Source organism: Natator depressus, chromosome 9, assembly GCF_965152275.1.
Source record: "Natator depressus isolate rNatDep1 chromosome 9, rNatDep2.hap1, whole genome shotgun sequence".
Taxonomy (NCBI): domain Eukaryota; kingdom Metazoa; phylum Chordata; order Testudines; family Cheloniidae; genus Natator; species Natator depressus.
Genome location: NC_134242.1, coordinates 56,046,974 through 56,067,157, shown reverse-complemented (window position 1 = coordinate 56,067,157; position 20,184 = coordinate 56,046,974). Strand labels below are relative to the sequence as shown.

The 20,184-nt window shown below is 47.4% G+C and overlaps 1 protein-coding gene across 1 annotated transcript in view; it reads right to left on the bottom strand.

Annotated features, from left to right (window-relative positions):
- Positions 1–20,184, bottom strand: part of ZNF185 (zinc finger protein 185 with LIM domain) — a 136,234-nt gene that overhangs the window by 46,396 nt on the left and 69,654 nt on the right. Inside the window, exons 12-19 of the mRNA XM_074963041.1 lie at positions 18,465–18,542; positions 17,750–17,830; positions 15,752–15,835; positions 15,016–15,096; positions 14,489–14,572; positions 9,493–9,588; positions 8,645–8,743; positions 7,309–7,404 (exon numbers count right to left, since the gene is read on the bottom strand). Of these exons, the coding sequence (XP_074819142.1) occupies positions 7,309–7,404; positions 8,645–8,743; positions 9,493–9,588; positions 14,489–14,572; positions 15,016–15,096; positions 15,752–15,835; positions 17,750–17,830; positions 18,465–18,542 (699 nt within the window). The remainder of the gene's footprint in view (positions 1–7,308; positions 7,405–8,644; positions 8,744–9,492; positions 9,589–14,488; positions 14,573–15,015; positions 15,097–15,751; positions 15,836–17,749; positions 17,831–18,464; positions 18,543–20,184) is intronic.

The window sequence follows — 20,184 nt, the reverse complement described above, 5'->3', positions numbered from 1 at the left end:
TATGCCCCAGGAGAGACTCCTGGGTTGACTGACTCCTGATGGATAGGAGCTGATGGGGGAATAGCTCCCTGTTCTTCCTCATCTTCCTCCTTCAAATAAGGATCAAGACAGTGAGTGATGTGGGGGACACAGGGAGACTTGGTGCCAAGGGTATCATTCGTGTATTGGTACAGTGAATAGGGGGATCAGGGGCAGAGCCGAATACCAGAACCCTCTGTCTGAGGAACTGCTGATGTGTTGGTTTGATTGGCCCCTGGGGCTGCCTCCTTGTCAGTGCCAGGGCTGCAGAGGAGAAGGCAGCGCTGCTGGCTATGCCTCTGTTTGTGTTGGGTGCGCCTTTGAAGAAGCCACCTTTTGTAGAGGTGCCACGCCACCATTTATAGATCACAGTGTGGAGGCACAGGGTTTTGGTTTCCCCTTAGTGCCTGTGTTGGAGCCGGCTCTTGTAGAGTCTCTGGCTCTAGCGGTGCCAGGGGTGCCGGGATTTTCCACTACTTCAGCTCCTGGTGCTGACAGCACAGCCGGTGCCGGTATTGGATGCCTGCCCACGGAATGAACATACATCGCGGTGCAGAGGCACGGGGTTTTGGTTTCCCCTTAGTGCCTGCATCGGAGCCTACTCCAGTAGAGTCTCTGGCCTGGTCTACACTATGAGTTTAGGTCGAATTTAGCAGCATTATCTCAATTTAACCCTGCACCCGTCCACACGACGAAGCCCTTTTTTTCAAATTAAAGGGCTCTTAAAATCAGTTTCTTTACTCCACCCCTGACGAGGGGATTAGCACTGAAATAGGCCTTCCCGGGTCAAATTTGGGGTACCGTGGACGCAATTCGACGGTGTTGGCCTCCAGGAGCTATCCCAGAGTGCTCCATTGTGACCGCTCTGGACAGCACTCTCAACTCAGTTGCACTGGCCAGGTATACAGGAAAAGGCCCGCGAACTTTTGAATTTCACTTCCTGTTTGGCCAGCGAGGCGAGCTCACCTGCACAGGTCACCATGCAGAGCTCATCATCACAGGAGACCATGCAGTCCCAGAATCACTGAAGAGCTCCAGGATGGACCGAATGGGAGGTAAGGGATCTGATCGCTGTATGGGGAGACGAATCCATGCTGGCAGAACTCCGTTCGAAAAGACGAAATGCCAAAATATTTGAAAAAATCTCCAATGGCATGAAGGACAGAGGCTATAACAGGGACCCGCAGCAGTGCCACATGAAAATTAAGGAGTTCAGGCAAGCCTACTGAAAAAATAGAGAGGCAAATGGCCGCTCCAGTTCAGAGCCCCAGACATGCCACTTCTCTGATGAGCTGCATGCCATTCTAGGGGGTGCAGCCATAACTACCCCAACCCTGTGCTTTGACTCCGTCCAAGGAGTGGGAGGCAACATGGAAGTGGATTTTGGGGGCGAGGAAGATGAGGAGGAGGAGGAGGTTGTAGATAGCTCACAGCAAGGAAGCGGAGAAACCGGTTTCCCCAACAGCCAGGATCTGTTTCTCACCCTGGACCCAGTACCCTCCGAACCCACCCAAGGCGGGCTCCCGGATCCTGAAGGCGGAGAAGGGACCTCTGGTCAGTGTACCTTTGAAAATATTATATATGGTTTAAAAGCAAATGTGTTTAATGATTAATTTGCCCTGGTATTCGCGGCCAGTATAGCTACTGGAAAAGTCTGTTAACATGTCTGGGGATGGAGCGGAAATCCTCCAGGGACATCTCCATAAAGCTCTCCTGGATGTACTCCCAAAGCCTTTGCAAAAGGTTTCTGGGGAGGGCAGCCTTATTCCGTCCTCCATGGTAGGACACTTTACCAAGCCAGGCCAGTAGCACATAGTCAGGAATCATGGCAGAGTATGGTCCCGGTGTTTGCTGGCATTCAAACAACATCCGTTCTTTATCTCTCTGTGTTACCCTCAGGAGAGTGATATCATTCATGGTCACCTGGTTGAAATAGGGTGGTTTTAGTAAGCGGACATTCAGGTGCCCGTTCCTGCTGGGCTGTTTGCCTGTTGCTGCACAGAAATCTTCTCCACTGTCAGCCACGCAGTGGGGGGAGGGGTGAAGCCATCATCCCAGACAATTGGGTGTGGAGGGGGGGTTTAGTTAGGTTTCTGCTGCATGTGAACCCGGAAAGCGCAGCCCCTCCTTTTAAATTGCCAACCCATTTTTAATGGGCAACCCAACGGCTACTTCATATGGGAAATGAGGGCGCTGCTGTTTGAAACCATTCCCACATGTTAGGAAGGTTAAAGAAGCCAAAAAACTGTGGCTTACCATGGCTGCCTGCAAGCCGAATTCTGTTGCCCGCCGGCCCTGCGTGTGTGATCTCTCACACCAAAGTGGCATACCCTGAATAAGAGGCAAAAAGCGACTTTGTAATGAAAGCACATGTGCTATGTAATGTTAACAGCAAGGTTTACCGTGAAAGAGTGTACCCATTGTTCTATAAAATGTGTCTGTTTAAATACCACTGTCCCTTTTTTTTCCTCCACCAGCTGCGTATGTTTCTCCTTCCCAGAGGCTAGCGAAGATTAGAAGGCGAAAAAAAACACTCGTGATGAAATGTTCTCTGACCTCATGCTGTCCTCCCACACTGACAGAGCACAGCAAAATATGTGGAGGCAGACAATCTCAGAGTGCAGGAAAACACAATATGACCGCGAGGAGAGGTGGCGGGCTGAAGATGGTAGGTGGCGTCAGCTTGCTGAAAGAAGGCAGGAGTCAATGTTCAGGCTGCTGGAGGATCAAACTCATATGCTCCAGCCTATGGTTGAGCTGTAGGAAAGGCAGCAGGAGCACAGACCGCCGCTACAGCCCCTGTGTAACCAACCACCCTCCTCCCCAAGTTCCATAGCCTCCTCACCCAGACGCCCAAGAACGTGTTGGGGGGGCCTCCGGCCACCCAGCCACTCCACCCCAGAGGATTGCCCAAGCAACAGAGGGCTGGCATTCAATAAGTTTTAAAGTTTTAAAGTGCTGTGTGGCCTTGTCCTTCCCTCTTCCACCACCCCACCTGGTGCTTCCCTCCTCCACCACCCCTCCCAGCTACCTTGGCAGTTATCCCCTGTAAAGGTTCTTCCCCCACTCTGAACTCTAGGGTACAGATGTGGGGACCTGCATGAAAACCTCCTAAGCTTACTTTCACCAGCTTAGGTTAAAACTTCCCCAAGGTACAAATTAATTTTATCCTTTGTCCCTGGATCTCCACTGCCACCACCAAACTCTAACTGGGTTTACTGGGAAACGTAGTTTGGACACATCTTTCCCCCAAAAATCCTCCCAACCCTTGCACCCCACTTCCTGGGAAAGGTTTGGTAAAAATCCTCACCAATTTGCACAGGTGACCACAGACCCAAACCCTTGGATCTGAGAACAATGAAAAAGCATTCAGTTTTCTTACAAGAAGACTTTTAATAGAAGTAAAGAAATCCCCTCTGTAAAATCAGGATGGTAGATACCTTACAGGGTAATTAGATTCAAAACATAGAGAATCCCTCTAGGCAAAACCTTAAGTTACAAAAAAGACACACAGACAGAAATAGTCCATTCTATTCAGCACAGTTCTTTTCTCAGCCATTTAAAGAAATCATAATCTAACACATACCTAGCTAGATTACTTACTAAAGTTCTAAGACTCCATTCCTGGTCTATCCCCGGCAAAAGCAGCATACAGACAGACACAGACCCTTTTGTTTCTCTCCCTCCTCCCAGCTTTTGAAAGTATCTTGTCTCCTCATTGGTCATTTTGGTCAGGTGCCAGCGAGGTTACCTTTAGCTTCTTAACCCTTTACAGGTGAGAGGATTTTTCCCTGGCCAGGAGGGATTTTAAAGGGGTTTACCCTTCCCTTTATATTTATGACATCCCCCTATTTGTGTGATGAATAAATAAAGAATGCATGAATGTGAAGCAACAATGCCTCTGCAAGCGGTGATCGAAGTGGGGAGGGGAGAGTGCTTAGCTTATAGGAAAGTAGAGTGAAACCAGGGTGGGGGGTGGTTCCATCAAGGAGAAACAGACAGAACTTTCACACTGTAGCCTGGCCATTCCTGAAACTGGTTTTCAAAGCTTCTCTGATGTGCACTGTGTCCTCCTGTACTCTTCTAACAGCCCTGGTGTCTGGCTGCATATAATCAGCAGCCAGGCGATTTGCCTCAACCTCCCACCCCGCCATAAACGTCTCCCCATTACTCTCACAGAGATTGTGGAGCGCACAGAAAGCAGTAATAACAATGGGAATATTGGTTTTGCTGAGGTCTAACCAAGTCAGTAAACTGCGCCAGCACACTTTTAAATGCCCAAATGCACATTCTACCACCATTCTGCACTTGCTCAGCCTATAGTTGAACAGGTCCTGACTACTGTCCAGGGTGCCTGTGTATGGCTTCATGATCCATGGCATTAAGGGGTAGGCTGGGTCCCCAAGGATAACTATAGGCATTTCAACATCCCCAACAGTTATTTTCTGGTCTGGAAAGTAAGTCCCTTGCTGCAGCTGTTGAAACAGACCAGAATTCCTGAAGATGCGAGCGTCATGTACCTTTCCCGGCCATCCCACGTTGATGTTGGTAAAATGTCCTTTGTGATCCACCAGTGCTTGCAGCACCATTGAAAAGTACGCCTTGCAGTTTATGTACTGGCTGCCCTGGTGCTCCGGTCCCAAGATAGGAATATGGGTTCCGTCTATCGCACCACCACAGTTAGGGAATCCCATTGCAGCAAAGCCATCCACTATGACCTGCACATTTCCCAGAGTCACTGCCCTTGATATCAGCAACTCAGTGATAGCGTTGGCTACCTGCATCACAGCAGCCCCCACAGCAGATTTGCCCACTCCAAATTGATTCCCGACTGACCGGTAACTGTCTGGCGTTGCAAGCTTCCACAGGGCTATCGCAATTCGCTTCTCAACTGTGAGGGCTGCTCTCATCTTGGTATTCTTGTGCTTCAGGACAGGGGAAAGCAATTCACAAAATTCCATGAAAGTGCCCTTACGCGTGCGAAAGTTTCACAGCCACTGGGAATCGTCCCAGACCTGCAACACTATGCGGTCCCACCACTCTGTGCTTGTTCCCCGGGCCCAGAATCGGTGTTCCATGCCATGAACCTGCCCAACTGACACCATGATGTGCACATTGCAGGGGCCCATACTTTGTGAGAAGTCTATGTCCATGTCCTCATCACTCTCGTCACGGCGCTGCAGTAGCCTCCTCCTCGCCTGGTTTCACTTTTCTTGCAGGTTATGGTTCTGCATATCCTGTTGGCTAACGCGTGCAGTGTTTATAGTGCTCATAATAGCTGCGGTGATCTGAGCAGGCTCCATGTTCCCAATGCTATAGCATCTGTGCTGAAAAAAGGCACGAAACGATTTTCTGCCGTTGCTCTGACGGAGGGAGGGGTGACTGACAACATGGCTTACAGGGTTGGCTTACAGGGAATTAAAATCAACAAAGGGGGTGACTTTGCATCAAGGAGAAACAGAATGGCCCCCTCAAGGATAGAACTCAAAACCCTGGGTTTAGCAGGTCGTTGATTTCACAGAGGGAGGGAGAAGAAAATGAATACAAAACAAATCTGGTCTATTTCTTGTTTTGATCCACTTCATTTATCTTTATACATCTTGCTGGCAGCAGACGGTGCAGTATGACTGCTGACCATCGTCATCTCCTGGGTGCTCATTAGAAGACGGTGCAGTAGGGCTGCTGGCAGGACTGAATCGCCATGAGACAAAACTTAAAAGGGAAATGACCTGGCTGAGTCACTCCCATGTTTGCCCAGGCGCCCCTGACCAACCTCACCAAGGTTGGCTAAAAGAGCACCCTGGAGTACGGCAACGATGGCTACCAGTCATACTGCACCATCTGCTGCCAAAAGGCAATGAGCGGCTGCTGTGTAGCAATGCAGTACCACATCTGCCAGTACCCAGGAGACATATGGTGACAGTGAGCTGAGCGGGCTCCATGCTTGCCATGATATGGCGTCTGCACGGGTAACCCAGGAAGAAAGGCGCGAAACGATTGTCTGCCGTTGCTTTCACAGAGGGAGGGAGGGAAGGGGGGCCTGACGATATGTACCCAGAACCACCCGTGACAACGTTTTTGCCCCATCAGGCATTGGGATTTCTACCCAGAATTCAAATGGGCGGCGGAGACTGCCGGAACTGTGGGATAGCTACCCACAGTGCAATGCTCCGGAAGTCGACAGTTGCCTCGACGCACTCCGCCGACTAAATGCCAACTAAATGCACTTAGAGCATTTGTGTGGGGACACACACAATCGACCATATAAAAACGCTTTCTACAAAACTGACTTCTATAAATTCGACCTAATTTCGTAGTATAGACATAGCCAGTGGAGCCGGCGTGCTGGGGTTTTCCACCACCTTGACTCCCAGTGCTGACAACACAGGCAGTGCCGGCACTGGATAGCTGCCCACGGAGGGCCTGTAGCCTGTGGCGTGGAGGCACGGGTCTCCAACCTCCTCTCAGTGCCTGCACTGGAGCCATTCCCCGAAGTCTTTGTCTGCAGTGGTGCCGGAGCTCTCAGCCACCCGAGCTCCCGGCGCTGACAGCACAGCCGGTGCTATTATTATCCGCTGTGGGATTTTTTGTTTTGGTTTGGTTTTTTTATTCCTGCAGTAGGGACCCAGGTGCTTCCTCAAGTGACGCCCAGCGGGGCACTCCGATCCGAAGCCGTGGCCGGTGAAGTGAGGGGGGAGGGTCCCAAGCCTCATGCCCTGACACAGGTCCGAGAGATCTCTCCACTCCCTGCCTTTCTGTGAGCCTGAGGCAATGTAGCACTGTATTAGTGCCTGCGTTGGAGGCACTAACACACAGGCAGCAAACACACGGCCGCGGCTGTCAAGGACAGGCACTCCAAGCCTGGAGGCAAGGCGCTGAGAGCCCAGCAAACCGGGCATTCCCATTGAGGGTGGGCTTTCACTCTCATAATGGCTGTTTTTCTGAAGTTCCTGGCTGTGAGGTTTTATTGTTTTTTTTTTAAACCAAGGAAAAAAGAAAAGGGAAACAAACTAAGTAGCTGCTAATAAGGAAATTAAGTAACTGACTGTAACTAATTAACTACAAAGTAAGAGGTGCTGCTGATTGCTCCCACTTGTAGCCAAGGGCAGTAGAGAAGGAACCGAGTGGGGGTCGGTCGCACAGCGTCAGTTCACTGTCTACAGTGCATGTGCGACCCAACCAGGCACTGCTACTAAAAGTCTCCGACTACGAGTGCAGGGGCTCACAAACACCTAAAGTGGAGCACACACAGGGACAGCACTCGAAAAAAAACACACATCTCCCCCTCACCTGTTGAAGTCAAATTCTTCATCATCCAGGTGCATGGGAACTCTGTGTCGGACCTCTTGGGTAACAGCGCTGCTGTCTCCAGATGAAGGGCTGGACCTACCAAAGAAGGAGGGTCATTCCAGTGTGCAAAGGGCCTTGGAGATTGGCTCATGGAATTAGATTCTGAAACGGCTAGATCCTTTGTGAAATATCTGTTCCAGAACATGGCAATGTGTGGGAAGTATAGACAAAGCAAAATAAACGTGGACTACAGAACCCCTTTTGCTAAACCCCTCTTCGCACTACCCATTAATCTGGGATGTACAGCATTCTATGAGTTTTCCTCCCAGCAATAGTGGCTTGACAGTTGTAAGCGAAGACCAATAGCCAATGGAGTCTGACCCAGGGTCAGCACCTGCACATCAAGCCAACACCCAGGGTCAGACTGGGAAGAAAGGATGAGGTCTTATGATTAAGGCACAATGCTGGGACTGAGAAGACATGCACCTCTAATAGCTCTGCCACTGATTCACTGTCTGTCCTTTGGCAAGACACTTTTAGTTGCTCTGCCTCTGTTTCTTCATCTGTAACATGGGATAATCATATTTACTTATCTAAGAGAGGGGGTTGTGAGGCTAAGTTCACTCATGTACAATTAAGGGGTGTGAGTTGCTATAGAAATTACTATTTTGTTACTTGGCCTCTTTTATGCTGGAGTTAGGAGACCCTTAGCACAGGCTCTATTCCACCCAACTATACACAAGTGCAAAGTCTACAGAAGTCATTGAGAGTCCTGCATGCATTTCTGAGGGCTGGATTGTACCCATGAAGACACACATGCAATGGATAGATCTTGGGAACATCGGAAGAAGCTTGGGCTATATTAGATCAGTTCACTGAGATTTGATTTTCAGTGAATATCATCTGAATATTAATTACTCAAATTAAACCCCTTGGCCGCGAGTTTGGAATTGCTTGGCCTAATTGCCCTGAGCATTGTAGAGTAATAAAGTTTAAGGCCAGAAGGGACCAGCAGATCATCTAGTCTGACCTCATGTATGTCACAAGCCACCAGCACCATGAAGCACCTGCACATCCAGAATTAGAGCAAACTACTGTGTGCTACAGGCAGAGAAAAGGAGGGACCAAGGTGCAGCAGTGCCAGAGGCCCCTGCAGGGAATAGATGCAATTGGCACCTGTCATGGTAATTTCAAATTGTGATGTTCTGCACCTGCTTGTCGCTAAGAGGTTAGTGAGCAACAGGCACTTCCAAAGCCTTAGACAAAAGGGGAACGGAACATAGCTCAGGAATTCATCATCAGAGCAATATGATGGTTGTGTCCCCTAACTCCTTACCTTGTCACATTCAGTTCAGGCTCTTTGTGCTCTGTGGCTCTGGTACTCTCATATCTGACCTCTCTTGTGGGGCGTCCTTCCTCATAGCCTGGGACAGATCTGGTAAGGAAGGAAAAGCCCATCACTGGCACCTGAATCAGCATGTAAACCTCTTCTATTTGCTGAGAAAAAGGAAAGACTCTGTTCAACTGTTCAAAGGCTCTTTCTGTGGGGATTGTTTCATGGGCCCCAATTGCATTTCAATGTCCCAACCTACTGACACTGACTTTCTATATATTTCAAAAAGAAAAGGAGTACTTGTGGCACCTTAGAGACTAACAAATTTATTTAAGCATAAGCTTTCGTGAGCTACAGCTCACTTCATCGGATGCATGCATATGCTCAAATAAATTTGTTAGTCTCTAAGGTGCCACAAGTACTCCTTTTCTTTTTGCGGATACAGACTAACACGGCTGCTACTCTGAAACCAGTCTATATATTTCAGTTGTCCTTCAACACCTCTGTTGCCTCTGCAGCATCTTATGGTGACTAGGATGGGAGCAGAGCCTATCCACATTAACACTGGCTAAGAACTAAGGGTTCTAATCCCTCCGAGCACATGGCATTGACGAGAGAATAGAGCTCAAGTGTTCAAATCTTGTCAGGAAAGGCTGAGGTGAAATACACCTTGAGCTCACCCTACGTCCTGCAAGCTGGGGTATCTACACTCTTCTGCACAGTCCTTTTCATCATTTCACACTCCAGGGCTGATGGCTATAATAAGAGTACCTTCCGAGAGGAGTGGACTTTAGATTCCCCTTTGTCCTCAGATTTCCTGGATAACCCCACTAAATGCAACACCCACGTACCTTTTAGGGTCACATTCTGCATCACCCAGATATCCAGGGGCTGTGAATCTGGCATCAGTGGGATGTGCGGGAATGTCTCTAGATCGGGGGCTGGACCTGCCAGAGGAGGAGAGTCATTAAACTGCTTCACTCGCTCATATGTGTTGTTAAAGTGCTTCATAAAGGGCATTCAGTGGAATTACTGTCTAGACCAACAAGGTTGCACTGTGTGAAACACTAGAAATGGTCTGAAGAAAATAGGATGAAATTCAATAAGTACAAATGCAAAGTACTCCATTTAGTATGTTGCACACATACAAAATGGGAAATGACTACCTAGGAAGGAGTACTGCAGAAAGGGATCTGGGGGATCACAAGCTAAATATGAGTCAACAGTGTAACGCTGCTGCAAAAAAAGCGAACATCATTCTGGGATGTATTAGCAGGAGTGTTGTAAACAAGACATGAGAAGTAATTCTTCCACTCTACTCTGTGTAGATTAGGCCTCAACTGTAGTATTGTGTCCAGTTCTGGGTGCCACATTTCAGGAAAGATGTGGACAACTTGGAGAAAGTCCAGAGAAGAGCAACAAAAATGATTAAAAGTCTAGAAAACATGACCTCTGACAGAAGATTGAAAAAATTGGGTTTGTTTATTCTGGAGAAGAGAAGAGTGAGAGGGGACATGATAACAGTTTTCAAATACATAACAGGTTGTTACAAGGAGAAAAGCCTGTTGAGAGTCTTTGGGTTAAGTTTAGAGGTGAGAGCAACAAGGGTGATGTTGTGGTGGGCGTCTGCTATCAACCACCGGATCAGACAAATGAGGTAGACAAGACTTTCTTCGGACAGCTTACTGAAGTCTCAGGATGACAGGCCCTGGTTCTCATGGGGGACTTCAATCACCCTGACATCTGCTGGGAGAGCAATACCGCAGTGCACAGACAATCCAGGAAGTTTTTGGAGAGTGTTGGGGACAACTTCCTGGTACAAGTGCTGGAGGAACCGACTAGGGGCCGTGCTCCTCTTGACCTGCTACTTACGAACAGGGAAGAATTGGTAGGGGAAGTAAAAGTGGGTGGCAACCTAGGAAGCAGTGACCATGAGATGGTTGAGTTCAGGATCCTGAAAAAAGGAAGAAAGGAGAGTAGATAAATAAGGATCCTAGACTTCAGAAAAGCAGACTTAGACTCCCTTAGGGAACTGATGGGCAGGATCCCCTGGGAGGCTAATATGAACAGGGCAAGGAGTCCAGGAGAGCTGGCTGTATTTTAAAAAAGCCTTATTGAGGGCACAGAAACAATCCATCCCGAAGTGCAGCAAGAATAGCAAATTTGGCAGGCAACCGTAACAGTGAAATCTTTGGTGAGCTTAAACTCAAAAAGGAAGCTTACAAGAAGTGGAAATGTGGACAGATGACTAGAGAGGAGTATAAAAATATTGCTAGAGTGTGCAGGGGTGTAATCAGGAAGGCCAAGGCACAACTGGAGTTGCAGCTAGCAAGGGACGTGAAGGGTAACAAGAAGGGTTTCTACAGGTGTGTTAGCAACAAGAAGGTGGTCAGGGAAAGCGTGGGACCCTTACTGAATGGGGGAGGCAACATAGTGACAGATGGTGTGGAAAAAGCTGACGTACTCAATGCTTTTTTTGCCTCGGTCTTCACAGACAAGGTCAGCTCCCAGACAGTTGCGCTGGGCAGCACAGGATGAGGAGGAGCTGAGCAGCCCTCAGTAGTGAAACAACAGGTGAAGGACTATTTAGAAAAGCTGGATATGCACAAGTCCATGGGGATGAATGCAATGCAACCAAGGATGCTGAGGGAGTTGACTGATGTGATTGCAGAGCCATTGGCCATTATCTCTGAAAACTCATGGCAATCGGGGGAGGTCCCGGACAATTGGAAAAAGGCATATATAGTGCCCATCTTTGAAAAGGGAAGAAGGAGAATCCAGGGAACTACAGACTGATCAGCCTCACCTCAGTCCCCAGAAAAATCATGGAGCTAGACCTCAAGGAATCCATTTTGAAGCACTTGGAGGAGAGGAAGGTGACCACGAAAAGTCAACATGTATTCAACAAGGGCAAGTCATGCCTGACCAACCTGATTGCCTTCTATGATGAGATAACTGACACTGTTGATATGGGGAAAGCAGTGAACATGATATACCTTGACTTTAGCAAAGCTTTTGATACGGTCTCCCACAGTATTCTTGCCAGCAAGTTAAAAAAGTATGGATCAGCTGAATGGACTATAAGGTGGATAGAAAGCTGGCTAGATCGTCGGGCTCAATGGGTATTGATGAACAGCTTGATGTCTAGTTGGCAGTCGGTATCAAATGGAGTGCCCCAGGGGTCGGTCCTGGGACTGCTTTTATTCATCTTCTTCATTAACATCTGGATGATGAGATGGAGTGCACCCTCAGCAAGTGCGTGGATTACACTAAGCTCGGGGGAGAGGTAGAAATGCTGGAGGATAGGGATAGGGTCCAGAGTGACCTAGACAAATTGGAGGATTGGGCCAAAAGAAAGCTGATGAGGCTCAACAAGGACAAGTGCAGAGTCCTGCACTTAGGATTGAAGAATATCACGCACTGCTACCGGCTGGGGACCAACTGGCTAAGCGGCAGTTCTGCAGAAAAGGACCTGGTGATTACAGTGGCTAAGAAACTGGATATAAGTCAACAGTGTGCCTGCCCTTGTTGCCAAGAAGGCCAATGGCATATTGGCTGCATTAGTAGGAGCATTGCCAGCAGATCTATGGAAGTGATTATTCCCCTCTATTCTATTCGGCACTGGTGAGGTCATATATGGAGTATTACATCCAGTTTGGGGTCGCCAACTTCAGGAAGGATGTGGACAAATTGGAGAGAGTCCAGCGGAGGGCAATAAAAATGATTAGGAGGCTGGGGCACATGACTAACGAGGAGAGGCTGAGGGAACTGGGCTTGTTTAGTCTGCAGAAGAGAAGAGTGAGGGGGGATTTGATAGCAGCCTTCAACTACCTGAAGGGGGGTCCCAAAGAGGATGGAGCTCGGCTGTTCTCAGTGGTGGCAAATGACAGAACAAGGAGCAATAGTCTCAAGTTACAGTGGGGGAGGTCTAGGCTGGATATTAGGAAACACTATTTCACTAGGAGGATGGTGAAGCACTGGAATGGATTACCTAGGGAGGTGGTGGAATCTCCATCCTTAGAGGTTTTTAAGGCCCGGCTTGACAAAGCCTTGGCTGGGACTATTTAGTTGATGTTGGTCCTGCTTTGAGCAGGGGGTTGGACTAGATGACCCCCTGAGGTCTCTTCCAACCCTAATCTTCTATGATTCTATGACTTTGCGGCTGGTGAAAGAGGCTGGTTTGGCAATCAATTTATCCACAGCACAGGAAGCCTCACTGCAAGCTTCCATCACACATTGCATCACCAACCTGCCTCCCACCTGAGCTAGAGACACAACCTTTAGGCAAGGAGGGAAGTGTGATGGCGTATATGTGCCCCATCTCTGGCTGAGCAAGAAAGGGGTTAATCCCCTTTGCTGTGCTGAGAGGAGATGTCTACCCCTTCAAGCGTGTTGTAGCTGCCAGGCCTGGAGAAAGGAGGTTGCTGCTCTGGTCTAGTAGGCTGCTGAGAGCTGGAGCTGGCAGCTGTTTCTCCTAAAGGTGGAAACTATACAAATGAGTAGTCTTCTGCGGTGAAAGGGGGAATCAGGGGAGGGCAGAGAGAGATGAAAAGGAAGAGGGGAAACTTCTAGGGCATGCAATGTCTTAAACACCACTGTCCTCCCTCAGGGTGAATTCTCAAGGTAACACTATTGCAGGGGCTTCAATTTGCATCTTCCTCTCCTCTCTTTCTCCAGCACACGTGAATCAGGTCAACAGTCAAACCTGATTTGAGATCCTGCTAGATGAAATGAGCTATATAAATGAGTGCTACATCACTGATCTTATGCTGAAGGTAAAGAGGGCAGTGGTAGGCAGCTTTTATTAGAGATACGGGGAGAACACCCACAACAGCTACTTCTGAAAAGAATGTGCTCCAGGGGTAGAAGAGGCATTTAGCCACTTGCTATGCTACCTTCACATCAGGCTGCCCCATTTTCCTGGTGTGATGAAGTGGGGATTTTCCCTTGTTATGTTGTATGTGAGTTTTACTGTTGAGCCTATGTGAGTTTTACTGTTTTGCAGGAATACTGTGTGTGCCTCAGTTTCCCTGTGTGCTGCACCAATACCTCGGTAGTGGGAATAGGAGTGTGTGACTTTGGCTAGGACCTCTGGGGCAGGTGAGGCTGCTCTAGCTGCCTGCACCTATACTATGACCGGTGCCCTTCATAACCTGAGACCCAGGAGGGGGATGCAACCAGGGTTACAACCAGGTGACTCTACCCAGGAAGTGAGACCAAAAAGAAGGAGGAGGAGCAACGGGGCTGTCTGAGGTCGGATGGCTGGAAGCTGGCAGTCTGCTGTGTTGGACTGGAAGAGGGGGAGATGGACTTGGCTGAAAGTCACTGATTTCTACACTGTGTTCCTGTCGAATAATAAACCTTCTATTTTACTGGCTGGCTGAGAGTCAGTTCTGACTGTGGAGTTGGGGTGCAGGGCCCGCTGGCTTCCCCAGGAGTCCTGCACGGGTGGACTTACTGTGGGAAATGCACGGTATGAAAGGGGATGCTGAATGCTCTGAGGTCAGACCCAGGAAGGTCGAAGCTGTGTACCCTTCTTGCCTGGAAACAGTATGCTCAGAGAGAGAAGGCATGCCACACCAGAGTCCAGACTGGCTTCGTATGGAGTAGTTCCAGAGCACTGGCCCGGTGACTCGGTGACACCTGGTTACATCACCTTTTACTGCCTGCCTCCTGGACTAAGCCTGATTTACTATACTAACCTTTCATCAGAGGGCTCTTGCGCTGCAGGCACAAGGCGAGCTAAAGGGAACACCCAACAGGCAGAGACAGACAGCATCTATTTCACTCTCTGCACAACCCTCATTTCACGGCAGGAGGAGGGAAGGTGTTTCATATGGACTCTACCTTTCCCCCGTGGAAATGGTGGTGGCTTTTGGAACCGATTCATCCCAGGAGATCAGGTCAGGCTCCTCTTTAACTGGTTTGTCACTAGTAACAAAAAACCAAAAGTAAGACTTGGTATGTAATACTTGTACTGTAGCCTAATATAACTTATGGAAATATAATACAGGGGTGCATAGGAAAAAACAGAAATATACTGGAGGATAGCCCACTCTGCTCAAGCTAATCATATAAATCAGAGCCACCATGGACCTGTTCAGCTGCTGTGTCTATTTTCTCACTCTGCCAATTGTTCCCTACAGTGTAATCTTTCTTCACTCTTTGCCCTGCCTAGCTCAAGCAACAATGATCCCTTCTGTCTTTTGGGAGACTATCTCACACACTGAATGATTGCACAGGTAGGAGTGGCCATGTCAGATAACTCCCACCATGGCCAGTGCTCTAGGATCATGCATTCACTGCACTAATGAGACACAGGGATATATTCATGGACCTTGACTAAGGGAACATCAACACAGTCTGAACTCTACCTTTTCTCTGGAGAGGAGGTGGCTCTCAACTTTATTTCACTCTGAGGCATTGGCTTGGGCGCATTTATAACTCTTTCTTCACTGATTAAATATAGAAAGAAAGTTGCAATTAAGCAGACATGCTACCACAAACTCATTTGGTACATCCAAGCCCTCTACAGTTATTGAAGTCCCATATAGCAAAGGAAGACAGAATTTAAAAGGAAAGGCCAAATAAATAGGTCTGAAGCCTGTTCTGATCCAACCAAAACATAAAAAACAAACTCTGAGCAGTGAACATGAGAGGGAAGAGAGCTCCACTAACATGGGACATAGTAAGCAAATGAGTTTCTTCCACCCATGGAAGTCTGAACCTGAGGAAAGGACAGAAGGATCTCTGAAATAGACAAACGGTATAACCTAGGCCAGAGGAGGTCTGTATAAAAGAAATGGGTAGCAAGCCTTCTCAGCTGGACTGGTGGGTATTACTGAGATTAGGGGCAGAGGAGATCTGAATATGGGAAAGATATCAGCCCCCATCTACTCTTGGGTAGAACAAACTAAGTGCCTCACTGCTTGCTCATTGGGCAGAACAGCGTCTTTCTCAATACTGAGAGGAACCACCCCTTCTTCAGTGGAGCTAGTGAAGGCAATAGCATAGCAAGTGGCACCACCTGCCACACAAAGTACATATGAGTTGGGAGCACCCGCTCGCATGCAGACTTATTTCATGTAACAAACTCCGCAGCAACTCTACCTTCTGCCCATAGCCAGAGTGGGTTTGGTTGTTGTTGCTTCAGCTGGAGAAGTCTCAACAGGCTTCTCCTCATCCACTTTGTCACTGATAATCACAATAAACAATAATTAATAAAACAAAAGATAAAGTGTGAATGTCCCCCTACTTTCCAAGACACCCAGTGCTGCACTGAACACTCCATCCCCGATAGAAATGTGTGCACGTGGAGTGAAGGTCTGCTCCCTGCAGCAGTGCAAGGAACACTTCAGAAATACTGAATAAACTGTTCTTCTGGATCAGATCACTTCCCCTCTTCCCACAGGAATCAAAATGGAGCTCAAGTGTTCCTGATGTTCATTGCAAGTGGTCTCGACACTTCACAGTGATTATGTGAGTTTAGAGTGTGTGCATGACCTTACCTGGGAAGCTCTTTTTCTGGCTTTTTAGCTACTTTTGTGCCTGGGCTCTGGTGCAGCATTCGAGGGAGCCACAGTGCTTCAAACTCAAATTGTGATTGGCAGGTGCACAGCTTGCTGGGGGCAGCTGGGAGCCCACTAAGAAAAGTAAGGAATGGACAGAGGAGTTCCTTGGGGACTGGGACACATGGCAGACCCTTTTGGGGCAGGGAAGGACCAGTGGAAAACATGATAAGGCACAACTCAGGCAGCAGGTGATGTGCTCGGAGACTGGCCTGTGACCATGACTCTCAGACTGTCTGCAATCACTGACCAATACTCTTCTGAATGAAAAGAAGGCTTATGCTCTCTGTCAAACAGCACAGCCAGTCCTTCGTGACTTAGTACCTCTTCCCTGATTTCAGACCAGGACTTGCCATTTGGGGTCTGTCTGTCTTCACCATTTCGGCAGGCAAAATGCAATAAAAATCAGCTAGGGCTGGGGCTGGGGGACAGAGGAGAAATGCTACTGCCAGGGAGGTGGGGGAATGTGGTGGGTTGTAATATATACAGTGCAGGGACTGGGTTAAAATGAAATATTGCTTAGCTCAGGAAATAAGGCTCTACATTTTACTCTGCTGATACCCTAGCTGTCAGAAAGTGGGTGCTGTTCAGAGGTGCTGAACAACCAGTCCCCACAGACTTGTGATTCAGAACCTCTGAAAATCAGGTAACCGGAAGCTGGATGCTGGCAGCTATCTTCCCTTTCTGAGACTGACATCAAACAGGGCAAATTTCAGTCTAAATGTTAACTCTGTCATAAAATAGAAGAAGCCTCCTCAGCTTTACTTGTAGCACTGAAGCATCAGTGCTATGGTGGGGACTGTTCAATGACTGCACTGCATCCATTAGTCAGCGTTGGGATGCAGCTGCAAAAAGGGCTAATATCACTCTGGGGTGTATTCACAAGAGTGTTGTATGTAAGACATTGGAGGTAACTGTCCCACTTTACTCAGCACTGGGTGAGGCCTCAGGTGGAGTACTGGGTCCAGTTTTGGATGACACACTTTAAGAAAGGTGTGGACGAATGTTGAGAGTCCAGAGACAGCAACAAAACAGATAAAATGTTTAGAAAACCTGATCTATAGGGAAAGGTTAAAACAAGTCAGCATGTTTAGTATTGAGATAAGGGCTGTTATAAAGAGGACTGTGATCAGTTTTCTCCATGACCACTGAAGGTAGGACAAGAAGTAATGGGTTTAATCTGCAGCAAGGGAGATATAGGTTAGATATTAGGAAAAACTTTCTAACTCTCAGGGCTCATAGGCTTCTAAGGGAGGTTGTAGAATCCCCATCATTGGAGGTTTTTAAGAACAGATTGGACAAACACCCATCAGGGATAGTCTAGGTTTACTTGGTCCTGCCTCACAGCAGGGGACTGGGCTAGATGACTTCTCAGGGTCCCTTCCAGCCCTACACTTCTATGATTCTAGGAAAACAATCACATGGCCCAGATACAAGTAAGCATCACCAAGAAGAAACAGCCCCAGTGGTGGTTTGTCTCAGCAGCCATATATTATGGCCACCCGGGAGGTTTGAGAAACTTAGAACTCATGCACTGCACCTGATTTCAGTGTAACTGGAGATCTGTGATGTGCTTTCACTCCAGGATCTGGTGGCTTGGCTCTTACTGTCCATGTCAAAGCTGCGAAGACAGCAAAGAAAAATGTGCTCAATGAGCAAACTAGCTCACGACTAAGCTGGTCAAAATTTGTTATCAAAAAGGTTTTTTTCCCCATCAAAAAAACAGCCCCTCCCCAACGTTTTTAACTGTTGTGGGCAAAATGTTCCATTATTTGCAGAAAAAACTGTGTTTAATTGAGAACATTTTTAAAAAAATATCATTTACCAAAGCACTTGGTTTTCAATTACATTGAAAACGGTCAATAACAATTTCGATAACATTTTTGATAAAAACATCGGGAATTTAAAAAAATGGTGACCATTTTTGAAAAAAATGAAAACGGTTCCATTCCAAACACTTTGCAACAAAGACAAATACAAATTTTTTCATTAAACTCCTTTTGGGCTTTTGACCAGTTTGACTCTGAATTCTTGCAGCTGAATTTTTTTGCAGCTGTGTATTCCAGAAGACAGCAGATTACCATATTTAATGCTCCCTCCCCTGATATGGTGAAAGTGCCTCCTGCACAGAGGGACTGTGCTTGGCAAGACTGCTTCACTTTACCTTTCAAATAAGTTCAAGGGGCAACACACACCAGGGTAGGGTGAAGGGACAGACACGTTTCCCATAGCACCATCAGTACCACCACTCTTACCTTGTGGTGGAAACAGCAGTCATTGGCTTTGGCTTACTCCAGGAAGACCCAGTTGGTCTCTTTCTCACTCCATTGATACTGGCAAATAAAAGAGTAATAATGCAATATCTATTTAAGGTACTTATCTGGCCATCATGACCAGAGTATCTGAGCATCTGCCAGTCTACTGTAGTTATCTTCACAACCCCCTGGGAGGCAGGGTAGCCCTATTAGCACCACTGTACAGATAGGGAACTGAGGAGGCCAAGTGACCTGTCTAAACTCACACAGGAAGTCTGTGGTAGAGCAGGGCTTTGAACCCAGGTCTTGTGGACCCTTCCTGATGGCACCATCACCAGACTCACCAATGACAGTTTAATAGCCATTTCAAGGCCTCAAGACTGCAATGCAACGCTCATGGGCAGACATCTGCACCCATGCAGGGCTCACTGAAGTTACTGACATCAATGGGGCTCTGTGCAAGGATTCCCCCACACTTGTGACTGTGAACTTTTTAACACAGGGTCTGTCTAGCACCTAGCATAATGGGGACTTTGTGGTCGAGGCCTCTGGGTGCCAATAACTGCCAGGAGCACGTCGAACAGCTGCATAGTATATGCATGCATACAGTCTACTGTGCCCTGTGTGAGTGTATTCCCTTCCCTACCCAAAAATTGCTTTGTACGTAGGCCAAATTTTTGAAGAGGTGCTGCCCCCTGTTGGAGAACATGTGGGGAAAAGCCAACCTATTCACAAACAACATACAGCATTTGCCTGGTAATAAACCCTTTACTCCTTAACTGGCAGTACAGCGCCTTCCTGTGTGCAAGAGCTAGTAGTGCCCTCCTTAAGTCTCCCACCCCAATGTAGGAAGAGCTTGTGATGCTGCTACTGAAACAAGGTGTATTGGAAGGCTTCGTTAATTAATGTTGGTAACATGCTTTGAGATCCTTATTATAACTGTATAAATGTAAATATCATTATAACCACTACCAATGAAGGCAAATTTCCATTCGTACATATTGTGTAAGGAGGAGTGCACGTAAGTGATGAACAGACCACATTCCCCTATAGGACAAATAGTGTTACCTATAGGACATGACAATCCCACACATCTCTAAGCTCACTTTCACATCACTGCCCCCAATTTTTTGTTTACCCCACATTATATGTCATTATATTGGGACTGATATGGTACAGTAATAGGTCTCAGAATAAGAGCCAAGTTAGAGAGATAAAGATGTAAATGTCACCATGTTGCGATGTTGCATCAATACACCTGAGTCTTGATGCTGTGACTAGGGATGGTCAAAAAAAATTCTGCCTAAATGTTTTATTAATTGAAAATGGCTTTTTTCATTAAACAGTCTTTTTCATGAAAAATGTCTGTGAAATGTCACTGAAATGTTTGGGGTTTTCACTGAAAAATGAAAACCAAAAAATGTTTAGATGAAAATCCAATACATTTAAAATAAAAAAATATAATTTTCCTTGGGAAAAAAAATTGGGATGGGGAGAAGACGGAGAGAAACATTTCCCAAAGAAACTCCAGCTATGGTCCTGGATCTTATTGTCATGAGAATACATCACAGTTTTGTGATGCAACTACTTCATCCCAGCAGACAAAGTCCTCTAGCCAGAGAGGCTCTGGCTACTGGACTCTCTGCTGTGTGTGGCCACTAGTCTTAAGACAGCAGAAATGCCAATAATACTGGTATCTGACACGAACCCCGCTGTTCAA